Source organism: Periophthalmus magnuspinnatus, chromosome 7, assembly GCF_009829125.3.
Source record: "Periophthalmus magnuspinnatus isolate fPerMag1 chromosome 7, fPerMag1.2.pri, whole genome shotgun sequence".
In the NCBI taxonomy this organism is placed as follows: Eukaryota; Metazoa; Chordata; class Actinopteri; order Gobiiformes; family Gobiidae; genus Periophthalmus; species Periophthalmus magnuspinnatus.
Genome location: NC_047132.1, coordinates 2,213,250 through 2,236,164, shown reverse-complemented (window position 1 = coordinate 2,236,164; position 22,915 = coordinate 2,213,250). Strand labels below are relative to the sequence as shown.

The 22,915-nt window shown below is 41.2% G+C and overlaps 1 protein-coding gene across 1 annotated transcript in view; it reads left to right on the top strand.

The window, feature by feature from the left end:
- The window catches only part of gon4lb (gon-4 like b), a 30,585-nt gene extending 11,799 nt beyond the window's left edge, over positions 1-18,786 (top strand). Inside the window, exons 12-29 of the mRNA XM_033970116.2 lie at positions 147-244; positions 2,060-2,339; positions 3,313-3,399; positions 3,481-3,664; positions 3,801-3,951; positions 4,434-4,581; positions 4,659-4,775; positions 5,786-6,946; positions 7,418-7,646; positions 9,755-9,912; positions 10,527-10,724; positions 10,799-10,942; positions 13,137-13,415; positions 13,641-13,727; positions 13,795-13,879; positions 15,173-15,485; positions 16,238-16,340; positions 17,053-18,786. Coding sequence (XP_033826007.1) covers positions 147-244; positions 2,060-2,339; positions 3,313-3,399; positions 3,481-3,664; positions 3,801-3,951; positions 4,434-4,581; positions 4,659-4,775; positions 5,786-6,946; positions 7,418-7,646; positions 9,755-9,912; positions 10,527-10,724; positions 10,799-10,942; positions 13,137-13,415; positions 13,641-13,727; positions 13,795-13,879; positions 15,173-15,485; positions 16,238-16,340; positions 17,053-17,166 — 3,936 coding nt within the window. The 3' untranslated portion in view covers positions 17,167-18,786. The remainder of the gene's footprint in view (positions 1-146; positions 245-2,059; positions 2,340-3,312; positions 3,400-3,480; positions 3,665-3,800; positions 3,952-4,433; positions 4,582-4,658; positions 4,776-5,785; positions 6,947-7,417; positions 7,647-9,754; positions 9,913-10,526; positions 10,725-10,798; positions 10,943-13,136; positions 13,416-13,640; positions 13,728-13,794; positions 13,880-15,172; positions 15,486-16,237; positions 16,341-17,052) is intronic.
- The last annotated feature ends 4,129 nt before the right edge of the window (positions 18,787-22,915 follow it).

The following is a 22,915-nucleotide window of genomic DNA, read 5'->3' as shown; positions in this document are numbered from 1 at the left end:
ACAATGGAGGAGCACTCATATTACTATTATCTTATACCATATTTTTATATGTGTGTATTGATCCTCTGCTTTTGTTTACTTGTAACAGTAGCCCTTTATAACTGTTGGTCGTTGTTGACATATCTTTGATGCTGCTGTTGTTTTAGCTCCAGGAGCAGGCTGCTGAGGAGGAGGACCATGAGGACGTAGATGATGAAGAGTCATTCATGCCTGGACCTCAGTTTAATGTTCCTCAGTCTTTACGGTAAAATCCCACTTTGTAGCTCGGCCCACTAAGACACAGGGTCGACATGAAAGTCTGTGTGCCCAGTTCTCTCGTTGGGACAGAGCAGCAGAGTGGTGCTGTCTCTGTTTGGGTCGAGAGAGAAAGCACCTCCTCTAAAGTCTCAAATCTTCCTCATCATAGTCGAACAAGGAAGAGGGCTGCTCAGAGGGAACAATACAGAACAGGCTTCTCAATGATTTATATTCAAATAATACATGATATTTAAACTACCGGTACTTTCTGCACTAGATGCTCTCTAAAGAAGGTTTCAATACTATGCTGTCTCCACCTCCAAAGTTTTAAAAGAATTATTGGATTATTTAGTACTATGTTAAAAGTAATTAAAGATGACTATACCAACAAACACATGATACCGTTGCAGATTGTAGCTTAATACAACTAAATTTGCTTGTATAGTTTAAATGTTTAAGTTTTGTATCAAAGGGTGATCAAAAATGGTTCTAAAATTGTGTTTGAAAAAGGTACTAGTACTTTCAGTAGTATTTTTCATGAATAGTTTTTACAGTTTTGGCAGCAATACCTGTACTTTTGAGTACATTTTAGCCATGTAACTACTTTTAGATGAGTACAAGCTTTCAGTACTCTTTCCACAACAAGATGAAAAGATCCACTCCTGAATGTTTGGAATTAAGGCTGCACAATATATCGTAAAAGTATGGATATTACAATATCAGCTGATGGAATATTGTGCAGCCCTATTTGGAATAATGGAAGACTTTAAGGAAGGCCAACCATGTGTGTGAGCTTCTCCGTCTGGCTTAACCTGGTTGTATGCTCCTACCCCCATATTTCACTTAAGGGGAGTTGTTTTGGAGTGACTGACTTTCCCTTTTCTCCTTCACACTAAAGATCTCTAATACTGAACTTAAATGGAATTGTTTGATCGCAGAAGTGGGGCATTCATGGGAGCAGAATCGGGGGCTGTCCACAGATCTATCTAATTTATAATTTGAGCATGTTGTTTTTAAGAGAGGGGTAGAGATAATTGGACCTAGCACAAATACCGCAAGAGTTCATTGTAATAATTTACATATCAAGTAAATAATTTGGATTTTCTTCCTACATGCTCCTAGCAGTTGTACAGTATTTTTCCTCCTACATGCTCCTAGCAGTTTAGTCTTTTTATGCATGATTTCCATACAGAACAGATTTATTTATTATTACATTTTAATTCAAAATTCAGGTAGCAGGAGAGGCTCCATTTTTGACTGTTTTTGACCAGAAAGCTGTAAATCTACCTAGTTTGCATAAAGGTTTAATGGCATAATGCGATATTAGCAAAAAGTAGCAAGAAAAGTAGATTTAGTGTTTAGTTCCACTTTAAAGAGAAGCTATCATGCAAAATAATTTTTTTTAGCTTTCTGCTATGTTACAGCACTGATCCCTCATCAAGAGCATGCCTAAAGAGGTTTTAGCAAGCTCTACCATGCCCTATTTGAACCATCCTTACAGTTAGCTGTAAGATGACTAGGGAGCAAAGGGAGGGGAGAGGCAGTGTCAAAAACGAAAGTGAAACTTATAAAAAAAAAAAATTCATATGTTGTTTTTGGCAAATATACCATTCAAAACTGTAAAAGATAACATGGTGATCTAAATATGTTTTAGCAGGTAATACCCTATAGAAGTAAAATACCCCCTCTTTAATGTATGGCAGGATTAAGCAGCTTTAATCTCTATTGAATACGATTAGTTTAATACTTGAAGAGTTCCTTCATTATGTTTGTGCCAGTCGAAGTATCCACCTGACTTTGTTTCCTTGTCTCTGTGTGTTAGACTTGAGCCTTCATTGGTGCCATTACTGAATGTGATGAGGCCCAGCCAGACAAGAAAAGCCCTCCAGGACACCACTAACACCCCTCAAACCCAGACTGTGAGCACTCCTCCAAATCCCTTTAAGAACCAGGGCAACCTCAGCCTGCACCAGCATCATGTGATCCAGGCACCATGGACGGGCAGTCATGCTACTCAGCTCATTCTGCTGCCACAAAGTGCTGGTCCAGCGCTGAAGCTGAGTGAACAGCAGAGGGGGCATCTACAGCAGCAGATACAACAGGTAACATTCCTAATGACCAAAGCTAGTTTTGGGTCTTGTTCTTTCTTATTCTTTTCTAGAGAATAAAGCATGTAGAATGGGTGAAACGTACCCATAAGTAAGGGGTCTATGACTGATCTGTTTGTTCAACTGAAGGCTAACATATGTACATTCCTGCAGTGGGTCAATACATTCACAAATTTTGCATCTTTTTTAAAGAAAATAAGTTGTTATGTTGTATTTATATAGTTGACATGGTTCGGCTGCTAGCTACATACCATCTTCAGAACTGTCACCAATCTTCCAGTGCCTGTCCTCCAATAACCTGTGCATAAACTTATTTAAATAGGAGGTATTATGCAAAATCTACCATAAATGTCTACCATGTTAGAATGTCCCCTTTATAGGTTTTATATGTAATCAATGCATGTTTGAGTAAGCTAGCTTTTATTCTGGGCGCTATTCGACCCCTCCTTGCGGTTAGCAGTATGCTTCTGTCCAATTTTCCATAAATATACAAGCGCATGATACAAAACAATGCACTACAATTTCTCAAATGACGTGCAGTAGTTTCACTAGCGGAATGAATGTAGATTAGAATGTGATAGCACTCTGAAGGGGGAGTGACTTAGTGTGGGGAGCAAGGGGACGGGAGACTCAGACCGTCCAAAATGAAAGTGAAAACTTGAAAACATGTTAATATATTGTTTTTGGGCAATATTTAAAACAGTAAAAGGTAACATGGGGATCTAACTCTGTTGCCCCATAGAGGTAAAATACTCCCTCTTTAATAAAGGACACATTACATCATGGACATAAATCAGTGCAAACTAAGAACAACTTAAAGCCAAATGAAAAGTACAATAAAGTCAACACTAAAAGGTGTATTTAAGAGCCAGTTTAAAAACAGGCTAGATTTAGGCGCAGGGCCAGTGCATTCTATAGTTTCTGGAAGCTGTAATAATTCGTAATACTGTCATGTTTTTTCTACCAGCATGTCCAGCTGCTAACTCAGATCCACCTCTTAACCAAAGGTATCCAGGCTCTGAACCATGAAGCTGATGTCACCAAAAACTTCCTGGTAAAAGTGTATGCCACTGGTTATAGTCATGCTGTATATATGTGTATAAGTAGTTCCATTGGCTTTGCTTGATGCTTTCAGGTTGAGTTGGATCAGTTTGCTCGTCATCACAGAAGTGTTTCTGTCAGTAGTTTCAAAGTGTGTAACCTGCAGCCAGCTCTAGATCTTATAGAAGAAGGTGTATCCTCTGTTTCTCACGGATCTACTCTGGGATCTGTGGCTGATCCTAAGCGCTGGTTGCCCTCCATGACACCAGTGACTAATGGTGAGTCCATACTATATTTTGTCTCTTGGTTAGAGTGATTAAAAAGGAACTATGGAAACAGTAAATATTTACAGTTACTCTTGTTCCCTGCTGAAAACAAATGAGTGTACTAATGCTAACTCTTGTTTGTGTCCAGGCCATGCCTTCCCTCTGCTTCCTGCACAACTGGCCTGGGTTTTTGCTACTCGTCCTGTCTTTTTGTATCCAGAGCTACTTCCTGTATGCAGTCTGGACCCCGCTCTCCATCCATGTCACAAACGACAGGTTTACACTCAAGGAGAAGACGGGTAAATGTTGAGATGCAACCTGTGTGGCCTTGGAACAGTGTGCCTCTTTTCTTCAGGTCCAGTAGAGTGGTTCTGCTATGACAACAATGCTACCACACAAGCTAATTTATGTTTCTTATAATATGTAAAGTGTGCGTAAGTGACATAAAGACATTAATCACTGAAATACAACATAGTCAAAATAGAACATAAATGTCATTTGTAAAGACACGTCTGATTGTCCAGAAGCCTGGAACAGATCAACATAAAGTGCACTTTGTGCACCACATGTTAACCGATCAGCTTATGGGTTTGATTAGTACACGCGTGTGTGCATGTGTGTGGACATTTACAGTATGTTATAAACAATACATACATTTAAATTAAGTGTTTAATCTTAATTTTACTTGCCAAGGATGTAAAATAATACTCCAGAATAATAGAATTCTGGTGAATTTCCCATGTCCTAACTTTCATATATCCACACTGTGCTTCTGTTACAGCCTGATTGTTCTCGGTATGAAGCATTTTGAGGGCAGCGTTAAACCTGACCAGCTTATCACAGACTTTTTGGTTTGTAAGACGCGTTCTAACTTCACTAAACACATCCGCGAAATGAGCAGCAAGAGAGCACTTCCCAACATTATCAAGGTGAGTTTGAGTTTTCTATCATTCAGAAGTGTCTGTGTTTAGCTGGATTGTACTACAACTGATGTGCCTTGTGCCAGTCTTTCCTTGCATCTGGTGGCGTGCCCCCTCTGCCTTTGGCCTGTGCCCCTGTGGATCCATCAGAGCTGTGCCCTCCAGTGGATAGATACTGCAACCACTGTCCCAACTGGCTCAAAGTTTGTATAAACATGTTAACTTTCCTTATTGCTTAGTGGTTTCTGTCTCTTATAGTTGTTTATTATAGCACTACACAAGGGGTTAGTTAAACAACTTGTCTTGAGTGAAAACATCACTATGTTTATGTGCAGGCTAGGAAAACCAAATGATTCCTAGGATGAGGAGGTCATGATTCAAATCATCCAAATGCCATGAGCACATCCGTACTCTGATCTTACTCAGAGTACAGCTGTGCTAGCGCTCTTATTTCAGAGTTTTGGCTATATTAAAAGGGAAAGTGAAAACTGCCAGAGTTTGTTATTGCTGCAAAGTGCAAAGACTTGTGAGCAATTATTTTCTTATGATGTATAAAAAACTGTTCATGTTTAAAGTTAATGTGTTAACATGCATTTATATTTAGCAGTAATGTATTTTGGCGGCTTTTATTTGCAATTAGAGATACAAAGCTAATACTAAAATACTAGATGCCCCTCGTCATCTCTTTGTCCCTCATTAGTAGACTGGAGACTAGAGTAGTCTAATCATAGCAAGAGAATACTCTGATTTACCTGTGCATGTAAATGTAGGGACTGGCAAACGCGACTCAATCTTAACACTTTAAACTACAAGACTCTTCTTTGTACTGATCTTGGATCCTACTACATGGGCTTATTATGTTCATTAAACTGGGAGGATTATGCAAAATCATAAGCTAACAGTCCCGGGCACTTCTCAAACCATGTGCAATACTCAGCCCACAGCCCATCCATGCTCCCACACTACAAATCTCCATAAACATACAAAAACATGATACAAAACTGTATACAGCAACTTGACAAACATGATGCAATGTGCAGTAGTTTCATTAGCAAACTGTACGCTGATTGAGTTTGTGGGGGTATAGGGGGGTGTAAGTTAAAAGGTAACTTGGTGATCTAAATGTTATGTGTTAGCAATTAATACCCCATAGAAGTACAATATAAGAAAACCAAATTAATACATTTAGTTTGAATTCTTCTGTCGTTCACAGAACAGCCGGGAAACCATACAAAAAACCCGTCTTTCGCCTTCTCCTCCAAGATATCCCTATTATCTTCCTGTTGGATGCACGTTGAGGCTTCATCCTCACTGGCTGCCTAAGTGCCGCCCCCCTTTGTCAAGGCCAAAGCGGCGTTTATTTACACTTGCACACAATCGAACTTTAAAGCCCCTTGCAAAAAGATATGGAACTCCTGAGCAGAGTATAGTGACAACACTCCAACAAGAACACAACACAACACAACACAACACTGGAGAAGATGAGGTTCAAAAATCTCCATGTCCTACACCCTTCTCTGGAGACCTAACTCAAGACCAAGGCCAGGCAGGTGCCACTGCCTTTATACTGAGTCCCAGTCCAAGTGTACTTTTGAACTGTGAGACAGATGCGCAAACATGTACTCTGATTCCACCTCTGCTCCCTATGTCTTCTAACATCAGACCGCTTACAGTTCCACTGGTACAGCCACTTATAAGAGCCCCACCCAGCACCTGTCCACACACACTGCCAATACTAGGGACGACAAGCCCTGTGAAACTCTCCCCTCAGCTGTGCACTGGAGTGGTCCTGTTCCATACCATTTTAGAACCAACACCCAATCTTAGCGCTGTACAACAAAATAACAAAGATGAGAGCAATTGTGTGAGTGACAAAGAAATTATTATAAAAAAAGAGAGTATAAAATATATCCATTTACTTGACAACCTGGGAGGAGGTGACTGTGAAGAAAATGAGGACCAAAGTAGTGACGACAGTAATGGGGCTAATGAAGGACAGAGACCCGGTGAAGGAGGCACTAGCGAAGGGGGAGGAGCTAAAGAAGGACAGGGACCTGGTGAAGGGGAAGAGGCTAATGAAGGACAGAAACCCGATGAGGGAGGAGGAGTGAAGAAAGGACAGGCACCCAGTGAGGGGGGAGGGGCTAAAGAAGGGGTAGGGGATAACGAAGGACTGGGACCTGGTGAAGCGGGAGGGGCTAGCGAAGGACAGGGACCCGGTGATGGGCCTGGAGAAGGAGGGGGAGGAGGAGATGAAGGTGGGGATGAAGATGAGGAAGAGGAAGAGTTTGATGATCTCACTCAAGATGAAGATGAAGAGGAAGTGATGTCATCAGCCTCTGAGGAGTCTGTGCTCTCTGTTCCTGAATTACAGGTAACTCACCCAAACTTTTAAAGCTCCTGAATAGGAACTTTTTCCTATACAGGTATCCATGTATTTTGGCCTCCAAATGTATGTAGTAAAAGAAGCTCAAAAATAAGTTAGTTATTTGTGAACTCTGAGTAATCAGTCTGGTCAGTGCGTTCTGTGCCAATCTGGTGCCAGCCTCTCCAAGTTAAAACAATTTCTCTCCAAAACAGCCCTATAGACAAACATGTAGATGGAAACATTCTACTACAGGGCTGTTTTTCAGCCAGAGCAAGGCAAGGGTAAGACTGTTATTTGGAGAGGAGAGGACACCATTGAAAATCTGTATAAAAGGCTCTGTCTGCTAAAGAACTTTCCTGTTTGGATTAAGTGGATCTCAGATATTGATCCACACAATGTGTTTCTGGAAAGTAAATTTGATTTAAAAAGTAACAGGTTAACTCCAACTACTCCAAACCCTTTTATGTATGTTTCCAGGAGACCATGAAGCAGCTAACATGGCTGGCTGCTGAGAGAAGACTTGGTGATGCTGATTCAGAAGAGGACCTTTCTCAAGAGGATGAGGAGGAAGAGGAGGAGGAAGATGGGCCCACTAAAGGCGAGGAGTCCAAAGAGGAGAGAGGACATGAAACCAGAGGAGATGAAGAGAGGACAGCAGGAGAGGAGGCTACACGTGGAGCCAGCAGAGGGCCTTCTCGAGGGCGAGGTATCTTTACACTATGATAATTAAAGAGAGGGAATTAAACTTCTATAAGGTATTAATTGTTAACACATATTTAGATCACTGTGACACCTTTCATTGTTTTAAACTTGCTATATTGGCAGAAAACGATGCATTAAAATGTTTAATTGGTTTCAGTTTTATTTTGGACTCTCTGAGTCCCCCTTGTTCCTTGCACTAAGTCACTCCTCCTTCACACAACTCAATCAGCGTGCATTCCGTTAATTAAACTACTGCACATCACATCAGGTTTGTGAAGTTGTAGTGTGTTGTTTTATATAAGCTGTACGGGAGCATGGGTGACCTAGGTTTGTGAGCTGAGCCTTCTACAAGAGGTGGCGGCTCATACTGCTAACCGTAAGGTTAGCAGTATGAGCAGTAGGAATGGAAAGACCCCCTTAAATTTTCCACTCTTTGTTATATTGCAGCCATTTGCTAAAATCATTTAAGTTGATTTTTTTCCTCATTAATGTACACACAGCACCCAATATTGGCAGAGAAACATGAAATTGTTGACATTTTTGCAGATTTATTAAAAAAGAAAAACTGAAAAAAAAACAAGCCACAATATAGTCTACTCCATTCAGTGTAGTGAAGAGTGCAGTGAGCGTTACATTGGGGAAACTAAGCAGCTACTCCACAAGAGGATGTACCCACACCGGCGCGAAAGCTCCCCAGTCTGCCGTACCACTAACCACTCCTTTGAAGATAGTGAGTTTCAGATCTTAGAGAAAATAAATGGTTTGAGAGGGGAGTTAAAGAAGCTATTTTTGTTAGGAAAGATGATTGGGGGCGACAGTGGCTCAGTGGTTAGATCGTTGTTCCCCCAACCTGAACGTCAGAGGATTGAGTCCCGCTCGGACCAAGTTCTGTCGTTGTGTCCTTAGGCAACACGCTTCACCCACATTGCCTAGTATGAAAGTGGTGTGTGCGCGAATGATTGGTGGTGGTCGGAGGGGCCGATGGCACAGATTGGCAGCCTCGCTTCCGTCAGTCTGCCCCAGGACGGCTGTGGCTACAATAGTGGCTTACCATCACCAAGTGTGGAAGAGGCTTTGACAAGCCTGTAAAGCACATTACAAGTGCAAGGCATTATTATCCTTCCTTAAACAGGAATGGGGGCCTTAGACATCATCTATCCCCATCTGTAACTCCATCCTCAGACCCAGACAAAGGGAACAATAGCAGGGTCGTTAAAGGTTGAACAGGGTTTCAGCTGAAACTGGAGACAATAACTGTTTCCAGGTTCAGTGTAGTTAGTCCCTCCCTCAGATAGATGTAAGGCAGATTGGCTGAGCAGCGAAACGTCTTCACTCCTACAACAATTTTTCCAGTTGACAGATTTAAACTTCATTTTTTGCTAATAATACATTTTATTTATAATGAACTCTTCATTCCATAGAATCTCACAGCGCTACAACAAAACAAGAACTTTGAAACAATACTAATTGCTAAATGCTAAAAAAACATCAACATAAAAGAGTTTTAAAAGAGTCCAGGCTCTGTGTGGCTCTCAGCTGGGCATGGAGGCAATTCCAGAGTCGTGGTGCAGATGAACAGAAGTCTCGGTACTCCATTATAAGGAGCCTAGTGGGGGGGACCTGAAGGAGCATGCTACCTGAAGATCTGCAATCTTCCAACCGCACCCTCAAAGTGATCAGGTCTTGCAGATACAATGATGCCCGACCAGTGATGCATTTATGGGTCAGCAGAAGGATTTTGTATTCAATCCGGGATGAAACAGGGAGCCAGTTCATTGATTTGAGAATGTGAGTGATGTGTTCAAATTTTCTGACTTTCATTAGGATTTTGACGGTGCTGTTTTGAATGTATTGCAGTTGTTGAATGTCCTTGGCAGGAATCCCAATAAAAGGTCCATTACAAGAATCCAATCTTGAGGAGACAATATGGTGTGATGGAGTGATTCATTTTACCCCTCATGCCTTCTTACATCATTCCTTATCCATTATTTGGCTAGCCCTGGATTTTGTTTAAGTCTGAAGCATAATTTTCCCAAGCACATGCTAATTGCTCCTGAAACCTGTGCTCCTTTGATATTGGAGGCTCTAAATATGAGTCCATTGTGTCTGCAGGTCGGTCCCGTCCACCTCGTGGGCTCAAGCGCAGTCGTCAAGACCGAATGAGTAAAGATGCCTCCAAACTTTTACTGCTGTACGACGAGAACATTCTGGAGAAGGACCCTCAGCGAGAGAGCAAAGACACGGCCTTTGCACAAGGCTACCTCAACCGAGTGAGTGTGTGCAGGTCACTGGGTTATCTGATCTTTCAAATTCATGGAGACCTAAATGTCTGAGAAAGATCCATGATACATACATACTTAAACTTATAAATTTAAACTTAATTTATACTTATAAGTGCTTCTCGGTTTTACCATCACAGTTAAACTAGCATGATAAATATTTTGCTATTTATAATTACCATTGTATAATTTTTTTTATTAGGAGACTTATTTTGACCTCAAGAGCTGCTTATACAATACATATTTTGCTGAAATACATGGGGAAAAAATCAGGTACAGGGCCTTTAAAGTGGGATTAAATACCTTAACTCTGCCCACAACCACATTTCAAAACTGGACAGTGCCTGGAGGTCTAAAGGGGTGAGTGAGGGGGGAGGAGGATAGGGGTCTGGAGGTATAAGAACAGTGTGATTTGTCTGACAGGTGTTCACACTTTAATCCAGTGGCCAGTGGCCACTGAAGGCAGCACACTGTTTTTGACCAGAAAGCTGCAAATTTACCTAGTTTGAGCTTAAATAAAAATAGAAGAAGAGAATGCTTTTAAAACACAATGTAATCTGTCCATTCTAAGTGAAAATATTCCTGAGGTGTTGTGTTGGTTTCAGGTGTATGAGGCTCTACAGGACACCCCTATGAAGATGGAACAGTTTGTGACTCTCTTGGGGGAGTTTGAAAAGGTCGGGGAGATGCCGGATGTGGTCTCCTTGTTCCATAGGCTGCAGTGCATTCTGGGACATCGCACAGATCTGCTCAGAGACTTTGCAGCATTCCTACAGCCTGAACAGGCTTTAGAGTGTGGCCTGGTAAATACATGATTTAACTGATCCTAAAAGCATGTGGAGTTCACCTGTTTGACTCTATGACTGTGCTTCTGCAGTTTGAGGAGCAGCAGGCGTTTGACCGCAGCAGACGCTTCTTACGACAGCTGGAAATCAGTTTTGGAGATAACCCATCGCACTACCAGAAGATTATCAAGGCCTTACAGATGGGCCCTGACGTCAGCCCCACCAGTGTCAATGAGGTAGGCATCCACACGTCTATTATTAGGTATTAAGATACATACAATAACCCGTAACTGAACCTAGCGGTCTCTGGCTGCTCACAGGTCACATGTACAGTGAACAGGGTACATTGTGAGCTAGTAGGGAAAGGGAGGAATCAAGAAATGTTTAAACATCTGTCATAGAATCCACTGGGTTAAGTTTTAAAAAACAATGGTGAGGTTAAATATAGCGTTGGTAAATGTATTTCTTGTTTAACCAAATTTTTAAACAATAGTTTAAAGCTGGGGTGTCCAAACTTTTCTCATTAAGGGCCACAAATAAAAACACAGAAAAGCTGAGGGCCGATTGAGGGCCATAGACTGGTCGCCAATAATGTGAATACTTCAAATTTGTGTTATTATTACAAGTTACTGGTACACTGAACCACCTTTATTCATGCTTACATCCTCAATGGGACACAATAAATATTTAATATGGACAGTAAGTGGATTTTCAGAAATGTACAGTCAAAAGTACTATTTAAGGTAACATGGGCCAATTCACCTGGAAGCTTGAGGGCCAAAAAATTGGCCCCTGGGCCACAGTTTGGACATGCCTGGTTTAAAGGTATCCACCTGTGAGGGACATGTCATTTTCAAGGTTGAGTCATAACTTTAAATTGACTTCTCTGATGGTGGCCATGGGCATTTTCCCTTTGTGCAGCTCAACACTTAATATAAACCTACAAACAGTTCTCCTTAGGGCTTCACAAAGTGAGAACACGGTGCTGAGAGGGATGCAGACAGAGGAGGAGCGCTTCTCTCTTCTTCGTTCTTAATTTAAACTAAGTTATGGATGAAGAAAAGCTAAACAATATTTAAGTGTGGCAAACACAGCATTTTCCGCACTGTCCATGGGTGAATTAGACGTGGATGTGTATATCTTTGATTATACAGGGTGTCCATAAAGTCTCTTTACAGTAAAAAAAAAATATTACCAAGGCAATTGATAACATATCTTAATCAGACTTGTTCTATTGCCCTCAGTGGTTTCCAATTTTTTTTTTTACCTCATTTAATACACCTCTATATGGGCACCATTTAATTGCATTAAGCACATCAAGACGGTATTCGATTTCTTTATGTTCGCTCTAGCAGAGCCTCATCAGTGGTTGCCATGGCATTTGTTATCTTTTGTTTTAGGTCCGTCACGTCCCATATCTTTGTTTTATACACGATATCTTTAACATAGCCCCATAGAAAGAAATCCAGAGGTATGAAATCTGGTGAACGTGGTGGCCACAGAACTGGTCAATTCCTTCCAATCCAAAGGTCTGGAAATGTTTGATTGAGGAACTCATGAACATGCAGATCTCAATGTGTTGGGGCACCATCTTACTGAAAATGATGGTTGGTTGAAGGTCCTGCAGTTGTGGTAACACATATTCAGTCAAAAGGTCAAGATAGCTATTATTGGTCTCTCGAGGAAGAAAAATGGACCAAAGATTTGATTGCATATGTGATTAAAGTCTTTTGTAACCACTCAAATATTTTTATAACCAATATTTTGTAACCAAGCAAATATTTGTAATAAAATTTAAAAAGAAAATTTGTAAAGAGACTTTATGACCTCCCTGTATTATTTCACAATCTTTTTTTTTATATTTTAGCGCTGATTATTTGCATCAATATTTATATCACTACAAAATGCCGGGACAGAGTTTAAAGTGTTCTCTCTGAATATATTAGCTACAATGAATCTATGATGAGGAGTCCAAGTAGCTACAGCTGTTCATAGATATACAACTTTGCCAAATATAAAAAAAAAGAGAAAGAGGATAAAATTTCCTGAGAACATTTTTCTCATGTGCCCACAGTCTAGTGGAAATTTGACTCCACAGGTTTTTCTTGCACTAGATAGTGTGCCACTAAAGGGAAAACTCTAAATTCTTTCAGGCTGACAACTATAGATTTATTTGCTATGTTGATTATTGTGTAAAGCAATGTTGGTATATCCATATTTGTGCAATATATTGCGCAATAGCTCTAGTTCTTGTGTAAATTGGGGTGCTAATATAAGTACTGGTAATAGTTTATTTTTGTATTGAAATATCAACATAAAACATGCTGCTCAAAGTCCCACAGAAATACACAGTCAGGTGTCACAGTGCCCAGAGCATACACTTTAGATCTAAATGGCTAGTGACTGTTACTCCTGTGTTTTGCGTTCCAGTTGAAGTCACAGATGACATCTCTGCTAAAAGGACACACCCACCTGCAGTCGGAGCTGTGGGTCTTCTTTGATGAGCTGCACCCTCCACCCGCACAGCCAGGGCATTTTGAGGAAGCACAGTGGCCAGAAGAGGCAGAGGGGAGGGAGGGAGGGGGTGTGGGTTCAGGGCACACCAGTGGCTTTGAGGAGGTCACACTCCCTGAGCTGGATGAAGAGGAGGACAGACCCAAAATCCAACCAATGACAGTCAGACAACAGAGAAGGAAGATGGTCTACAAGGTGAGCCTCAAACACCACCTGACATGGCAACTTTGTAAAGTGGAACTTTTCTATTCAGTTGCCATTTTCAGTCAAAATTTTCATGTGGACAGCTGTGGAGCTCCACCTCTACTTGAGGTTCTGGAAGCACATTTCCAATTCATGTTGTTGTATCTTTTTAATTTCTTAAAGTTATTTTTATTTCCAAAAAGTGTAACAGGAAAATGAATCCCTTTATTCTTTCAGTGTGATTGGTCAGGGAAATCGTGGATGTGTCTCTGTCATGATGCAAACAGTCGTAAACCTGGAAAGAAGGCGTGTCCACGGTGTAAGGTAGGCTGCTATGGAAACTACATGCTTACAGCTGACATGTGTCTAACCCTGTGGATGTGTGTGTCAGGGTCTAAGGGTATCCAGAGCCATGAAGAGCCTGCATCCTCTGTACTCTCAGATGAGCTGTGACAAGGAAGTCAGCTCTCACACAGGTACACATGTGCTTTAGTACTATTGGCTTTTACTTGTCAATTACAAGGCATGTCTCCTCCTTTGTTAAAAGTTAACAATTTTTCATAGTTATGCAGCATTTTGTCTAGAGTCACTTGTACACTCAGTGATTTAGTTCTGGTCCACACCAGAGGTGTTTTAACATGACATACTCAATTTGACCTGGATTTATCTTAAAGGATGCTGCTGGAATATAATTACAAACTTTTTTACAACCTTGTCCTGTATCACGTTTAATGTCATACCCGCTTGATCTCAGCACAAGGCATGATTGAAGTCTCTGTGTAGTATGTAGTAATATTTGATTACTAAATTAGCTGACAATTATTTCAATAATAGATTAGTTGCACACCAGTCCGTTATTTAGTTTTAGCCCTTATATGATCCTTAATTTGGCTCAACTTGGGAAATTTCACAGATTGGTAATGATGTAGGATATAGAGCCTTTAATCCCAGTTGGAACAAACCTGAAACAACCAAAAACATGATGGTCCAAAGTCAGCCACCAGGAGCTGAGCAGAGGCCATGTGTGTGGATGGGACTAGGCTACAGAAGGACAAACATCAGTGTACTAATCTCATGATGAGAGGGATTCTTTCTGAAGAGTAGAGACTGGACTGCGTTTTTTTGAATTGGATCCAAAATTGCTATGCTATACAAATATAATAATAATATACACATATGGAATCTAGCAAACAAAACAAACTCATACGCCGTTATACTCAAACACTTTACTTTGAACGCTGGTTTGCACGCTTGCCATGCCACTAGTGAACCCTGACAAGGTACAACTGTGAAGTGAAAACTGTTTCAGGAGACTTTATCATGAAGCTAATTGAGAGAATGCCAAATGTTTGCAACACTGTCAAGAAAACAATGGGTCAATACTTTGAGTATTTAAATATAAAATATAAAAAAAAAAGTTATTTCACTTTTTTCTTTGCTCCATAATTCCATATATCTTGCGTCATATATTTGATGTCTTCCATATGTATGTAAAATGTATAAAGTAGTAAATGTAAAGAAAAAAACACGGAATAAGAGGGTGTGTCAAAAGTTTGGACTGGTAGATATACAAGTTTAAATCTGTTTATGATGGAGTCACATGCTTTAGGTTGTGGAGGAATGGGGTTATTTTAAGTAAAAAAAAAAGAAAGGGGAGCTCAGTAATTGGCCATGGAGCAGTGCTTAGTTTCCCTGTGTTAGTGCAAACCTTTCAAATACAGCTCTGAAAAACATTAATGACCTTTTAAACTTTTTTCCTGTCTGAACAGAACAAAGTGTTGCATCTTGGGAAGGTCCATTTCTTCTGCACGTAGAGGATAATGAAGACAAGGACGAGACAGACAGGGAGCTGTCTGAGAAGAGGCAAAGAGAACAGGGCACGCCCCTGACGGATGATGTCACGGACTCTTCTCCCTCTGTGGCCCCTCCCTCTTCTGATTACAGCCCTGGGCAGCCCTGTGTCTCCCCACCCCACACTGACCTGAATGTAACCGTGCCCCCCTCCCCTTCACAGGAGCTCACGGTGTGTGCTAAAAACATCTCTCTGACAGCCAGCGGAGAGAAGGTCATCCTCTGGACCAGGTGGGGTAGAGCGATATGGCCTCTCATTTTGAGCACAATGTAAAAGGAAACATTTTTAATAACGATATACCTAAAGCAGCTTAACTGTGGCTTAAGTTGTGCTTCCACTTCATTATTACATGTCAGTGATGAATTATTTAAACTAAAATTTTTTATTCTTGTATATAAATTTTAGTGACTGCATTTGTATTTGTTCTGCCAACTTAGGTCACGCAGGACAGGAGCAAACAATAAACGAGAAATGTTTCTATATTGCATTTATTACTCAAGAAGTTTGGGAAAAAATTTTCCATGTATGCATTTGTTTTGCTAAAAAAACTGTCTGTGTGTAGAATAAAAGGGGCACTATGCAAGTTTCTAGGTGGAGGATATGAAACTTTTTTCACCCAAAACTTGACAAACTTTATGGAGACAAGCAAATCAAACCCTTTTTTTTAGCTTTAGTTGAATTTATGGATAAGTTGGTGCTTTTTATCCACAGTGTCTATGGCAGTAGAGTTCTGCTCAAGTTCACCTTTGGAACTCAGCATTACTTAACTTGAGCTGACTTATCTAATGTTTAGTTCAGACCAGACAGTGATGGTACATTCACATCAGACTGGACTTTACCTGGGAAAGTTATTTTATTTAATTTTTTTTTCATATAGCATACTGAAAATAAATTTTATATTTGAATCAAATCTTTATCCATAGATGTAGCTCTTTTTAGCGCTTAGAAAACAGAAATTCTGATGGTGGTTGTGTATTTGCAGGGACGCAGACAGAGTCATCCTCACACGATGTCAGCAGGAGGGAGCCAACCCCTGTACCTTCCAGCAGATTTCCACCGTCCTGGGCAACAAGACCCCGAGCCAGGTGAGTGCTCCTCCTCAGCCTGGTCACATCATAAGTCACTGCATTTACATGGCCGCCCCGAAAACCAGATGACTGGCCTAGTGCAATTTACGCATTTTTTTAAATGTATGTAGACCTGGGCATTGCGACTGAGGAGTCGTGAATTGAATCTCAAAGATCCCAATGACCCATCTGGAGAAGCCAGTATGTACTGAGAGCCAACTACATGAAACAGCGCAGTCTGATTTATATTAGATGTAGAATAGGAGGGGCGTTTAACCACACGGGTAAGAAACAACCAGGCAAATATTAGACATGTGTTTGGACTTGTACTCACTCATTTTAGATCAAATTACGGCCTCTCCACAGAGCACCTTTGTTTTGGTCCTCTTTGTTAAAGTGAAAATGAAACTTATATTTGTGTATATTTGTGGGGCAGTGAGCAAATAACTTGTGAATAAGTTCGTAGCATGTCTGAAAATTATGGAAATGAGATGTCACTTAACTTTTCTGTTTCTGCCAAAAGTTTGTTTGTATGTATGTTACCTGTTTTAATGCTATTGCTAAATTTCTAGATGTACCTGAATGTCTCGTAGCCCCCATTCGCACCTATTTGGTTCTTTGACCTGCGAAGACAATCTGAATTCTGTTGTTTAACACACTCTGATTTCTCTGTGCATTTGATCATAGTGACTGGCTGAGTGAGTGATGCGTGTGCTTCTGTTGTCTGCAGGTTTCACAGAGGTTTCAGGACCTGATGCGTTTATTCCACACCACAGCACGACACACCAGCTCTGAAGATGAAGTTCCTAGCACCGAGGCAGCCCCGAAACATGGAGAAGACTGAAGAATTAATCAGGACCTAGGCTGAACCAGACCTAGCCAATCAGGACCAAGGCTGAACTAGGGCCAGCCAATGAGGACTAAGGCTGAACCAGTCCAAGCAGAATGAAGCCTGAACTAAAGCTAGTGTGTGCAAATATGTAGCATAGAACTGAATATTGCAGTAAGCTGACTCTGGGCGTCTAACAAAGTGAAGTTATTCACCATGAGTACAGGACCCGAGACATAAACATTCAACACACTGGCACTATTCAGAGATAGAGCTATCCGTAAAGAAATGTCCACAAAGACTGAGCAGAATGGTATTCTGTCCAATTGAAAATGCCCCATCAATAAGTTTTTTTGTTTGTAAATGGCTGTAAATACATTTATATATTTTGTTAAAAAAAAATGTTTTTATTGAGTGAATTTGAAAAGAACCAATGAGGGGTGTTCCAAGGTGATCTTAAAAAAAGAGTTTGTGAGACTTGGGGCTGCAGCCCTCCACCCACCCCACATCACACTCCATCAGCCTCAGTGTAAACTCATTGTAGGTAGCAATTATTACTGCCAAAAAACTGGATGAGAGAGGGGTATTCCTGAACTGTTTTTAATTGTATCATATTACTAAAAATGTTAAATCGGAATAGACCAATATATCAACTGGCTGATATGTTTGTCCAATATGGGCACATTAGGGAGAAGTATCAGCTATACACCAAAATCTTACTGATTCTCTGGTATTCCATATGAGCATGTTATACTGTTGAGACTATTTATACAAAATTATATCCGTCTTTCAAGTGTACTGTCAAAAGGTTGAATAACAATCAGTCCAATTTGTAAATGTATTTACTCTCACCTAAGTTTTAGAATAAGCCCTCTATTTACAGTGAAATATTGTATATCACTAAATATTTAAGTAGCATTTTTTGAGTATTGGCTCCAAAAATGGTAAAATTGGTGGGTTCTATGGTGTCTGTACATGTGACTGGAGGTCTGAGGTGAGAAGTCATTGTTCACACTTGTTTATGTGCCTTCATCCCGGTGTCTAGATTATGATCTGAGCATTGAGAACGTTTATGGAAACATAACAGGTGACTTATTACTATCACGATTACTATTATTACAACTTAAAGCTTCATATTTTCCCAAAAATTTACTTATTTTCAAATACTGTTACTTGCTTCACATAACTTAGGAAGTGACTGTTTCCCAACTGACAAGAAAAAACAAAACTGATCAGTGCAAGCCAGCTGTGACAGCTGTTAGTACTTTTTGTTTTTCCCAACCAAAAACAGAAAATTGTAACACTAAGCTGACAAGCTAGTAATCACAATCTGCTTCATCAAATTTGAAATCATTACAATTAGATTAATCTTTGTAAACCCGATGACTGGGCCAGGCACCAGAACCTGGCTGTGGATTAACTAGTACCAGGCAGTTGAGGAAAAAACAATATTTTTAAAATGTATTTTCTATGTTTTATATTCTATTTCAATTGTTTTATTGTTTAGTAAAATTAACAAAACCAAACATGAGAAATAAAAATATTTGCAGTTTTACTGCGATGCGAACAACAATGCCAGAAAAATCTGATGTAGGTCCTATGACCTATTACTACTACACTTACAATAAAATGGTGAAATAATGCCATTGTGGGTATTTCTCTTGGAGTTATCTGGCTTATGTAGTGATAAGATATTATCCATCCATTTTCTTCCGCTTATCCGGGGCCGGGTCGTGGGGGCAGCAGTCTAAGCAGTATAACCCCAGACAAGTCCTCCAGCTCCTCCGGCGGGACCCCAAGGTGTTGCCAGGACAGCTGAGAGACATAGTCCCTCCAGCGTGTCCTGGGTCTTCCACAGGGCCTCCTCGTGGTGGGACATGCCTCAGGAGGCATCCTGAGCAGATGCCCGAGCCACCTCAGCTGGCTCCTCTCGACATGTAGGAGCTGCGGCTCTACTCCGAGCTCCTCCCGTGTGACTGAGCTGAGCTCCTAACTCTATCCCTAAGGTTGCACCCGGCCACCCTGCAGAGGAAACCCATTTCAGCCACTTGTATGCGCGATCTCGTCCTTTCGGTCATTACCCAGAGCTCATGACCATAGGTGAGGGTAGGAACGTAGATTGACCGGTAAATCGAGAGCTTTGCCTTTCGACTCAGCTCCTTCTTTACCACAACGGACCGATACAGCGACCGCATCACTGCAGACGCTGCACCAATCCACCTGTCAATCTCACACTCCATCCTTCCCTCACTCTGAACAAGACCCCGAGATACTTGAACTCCTCCACTTGATGCAGAGACTCTCCACCCATTCGAAGAGGGCAAGCCACCTTTTTCCAGTCGAGAACTATCCTCCATTTGGAGGAGCTGATTCTCATCTCATCTACTTCACACTCAGCTGCAAAACAGCACTGCTCCTCTTGAACCCGAGGTTCGACTGTCGGTTGAAATCTCCTCTCCAGTACCCTGGAATAAACCAAACCACCCCAGTGCCTGCTGCAGGTCCTGGCTCGATGAAGCTGAGGAGTGTGATTCCCCTATAATTGGAACACACCCTCCGGTCCCCCTTCTTATACAGAGGGACCACCACCCCGGTCTGCCAGTCCAGCGGTACTGTCCCCGACCGCCACGTGATGTTGTAGAGACGTGTCAGCCAAGACAGCCTCACAACATCCAGAGACTTGAGGTACTCGGGACAGATCTCATCCACCCCCGGAGCCTTGCCACCGGGGAGCTTGCCAACCACCTCAGTGACTTCAGCCAGGGCAAGTCTGCCCCAGGTCCCCAGTCTCTGCTTCCTCCTCGGAAGACGTGACGGTGGGATTGAGGAGATCCTCAAACTAGTGATGGGCAAAATGAAAAAGGGTTCGAAGCTTGAGTCGAGTAATCAGTGCAGCTACAAAGGAAAGTGTGGTTCGAAGCATGGTTTGGTGACATCAGTGATGAACCGTCCTGAAGCACCACACCACGTGACTGATTCAGGAAGTGGTTCGCTGGTTAGGGGAATGCCACATGTTATTTGAAGCATAAAAGCCTCAGCAAACGGCAATGGAGTCCGCCGAACATCTTGTGTTGTCTGATTGCATTTGCAAGTCTTTCCAAATCGAAGGTTTGGGAGTACTTTGACCTCATAACTGCCAGTAAGGTTTGTCCTATCAGAAATATATAAATAAAATCTTATTAATTTCACAATGTAGAAAATCACTATTGCTTAACTCGTATAGTCACACATACTATAAACCTTTTGAGCATGGGCTTGTTGCCACAGGTGAAGTGTCTCTTGTGTTGGAGAGAGCTGGGGTATAATGGGAACACCTCAGCAATGCTGAGACACATTAGAGCCCTACATCAGGACAGCATGGCAGGTGGTTCAAGCTCTGGTAAGCTATTTTGAATGCAATGCACAATACACATTATACTGTGCCACAGTCAGAGAAAATTAAGAAATTTGAAATTTATAAAAATATCTTAATATCGCAATACAATGCAAATATCTTAATATCTCAATATGTCAATATATAGATTTGTACTTCACATATGAGATAACAAAGTCATTGAACTGTCTGTAGTTAAGCTCTAATCTTCAAGTAATTATTTAGCCTTTTTCAGGAGAGAAGACTGATATCACCGAAGCATTAATTGCTATGGCTATGGAAGACTGCCTCCCGTTCTCCATTGTAGAGGGGAGTGGGTTCCAAAAATGTGTTAAATCATGCAACCCATCTTATGTTCTCCCTACACGCCAGGTGTGAATTTAAATCAACTACAAGTAGTTGTTCTATTGCTTGTTAATTGTACTTATTGCTCTCATTTCCTTCATCTTTTTAGGTCCTGAAAGCTATGGTGGATAAAAAATATAATGAAAACAAGGAGAAGGCAAAAGCCACTGTGAGTGCATCATCTGCTGTAAGCTTAACATCTGATATGTGGACCTCCATAAATACTGAAGCATTCCTCACTGTCACTGCCCATTTTGTTGATGAAAACACAAAGTTGAATTCTGTTGTGCTGGGTGTTACACACTTCCCAGCATCACACACTGCATTGAATTTGGCTGCTGTGAAAAAAGACCTACAGTGGGGCATCAGTAACAAGGTCACCTGCTTAGTCACAGACGGAGCTGCCAATATGGCTGCGTGTGCAAAAGAGATGGGAGTTAAGCATGTCATCTGTCTGGCACATAGTTTGAATTTGATTGTCAAAAAAGCACTTTCTGTGAATGATACGCTATCAGAAATAAGACACAAAGGCAGGAAGATCGTTGGGTACTTTAAGAGCAGCACTACAGCAAAGGTAGTTTCTTTTTCATCTTTGTCTCTCCATCACATTCATGTGTATGTATGCATAATATTAGTTATGATAATACTTTTGCTCCACTTGTGGGATAGACTTTCGCAGATTCAAAGCCAAATGGGTCGGCCAACTTATCCAAGAAGTGGAAACACAATGGAATAGTTCTTACAACATGTTGCAGAGACTTTTTCAGGAGAGGGGAGTCAGTTGCTGCTGCCCTGGCTGCTTGAGTACGGACATTCTCCTCTCTCTTCCCATCAGCTTAACATAATTTCTGATTCATTAAAGGTTCTGGCACCATTCAATTATGCAACCATTAAGTTGTCAGAGGAAAAGTGTGTGTCAGAGTCTAAAGTCATACCAATGGTGACCATGCTTCATACTGCACTAGAAGAAGAAGAAATTATGAATATGTCCACTTCAGAGGGAATCACATTAGTGGGGTGTTTGAAAAAACAATTAAATAAAAACTGTTCTATTTGCAATCTCAAAGTATCCTATCACTGAGCACCATGTTGGATCCCAGATTTAAAAAAAAACTCAGTTTCCTTAGTCCACATAAAGCTGCAGAAGCAGAGAGAAGACTTACTTCAGAATGTGCTTCTATAATAAGACACACTTCTCCCTCAGTAGCAGCTTCAACATTTTCAGCTCCAGCATCAACTTCAGCTCCAGCATCATCACCATCTGAAGCTTCACAGCCACAAACAGGAGGTATTGTATGTGGTACATGAATGTTAATTATTTTATATAGTGACTGTTTTACTCTCACAGGGAGGAAACTGTGGCATCGCTTGGACGAATCCATCGAAAAGGCAAAAACCCATCTAACCCCAAGTTCAGAAATACTTGGCCGAGCCGAACATAGACAGACGGGAAGATCCACTGCAGTATTGGAAACAGCAGGAAAAGAATATCCCTACTTTATACAAACTGGCTGTCACTTATCTTTCAACACCAGCATCACCTGTGCCATGTGAGAGGATTTTCTCTAAAGCAGGGAAAATCCTTACAAAGAAACGGAACCGCCTCAGTCCAGCCACTTTGGAAAAACGTTTTTTGAATAAAAAACAATGAAACATATCAATGTTTTATTCTCATTTATTTACAAACGCTACTACAAAGCTACACAAGCATTCCTATTTGTAAAACTGCGTTTCATGGTGGCCCTATCACATGTTTTGAAGTACATTTTTCTACGTGATGGTGCTGTAATGGAAATTGGATAATTGTACATGTTGACCTCCAGATGGCATCATGGAGTAAATGAATCAATATGAAGCATCCGTACGTGCACCGGCACAGTTGGCTGAAAGGGTTGTCATTACCTCAAACTATTCCTTCCACCGTCCGACAACATCCCCAGTGGAGGTCAGCAGCTCTCCACCCGCACTGTAAACAGTGTTGGTGAAACCCTGCTTCCCTCCCCTTGGGCGTCGGACAGTTTGCCAGAATCTCTTTGAGGCCGTCCG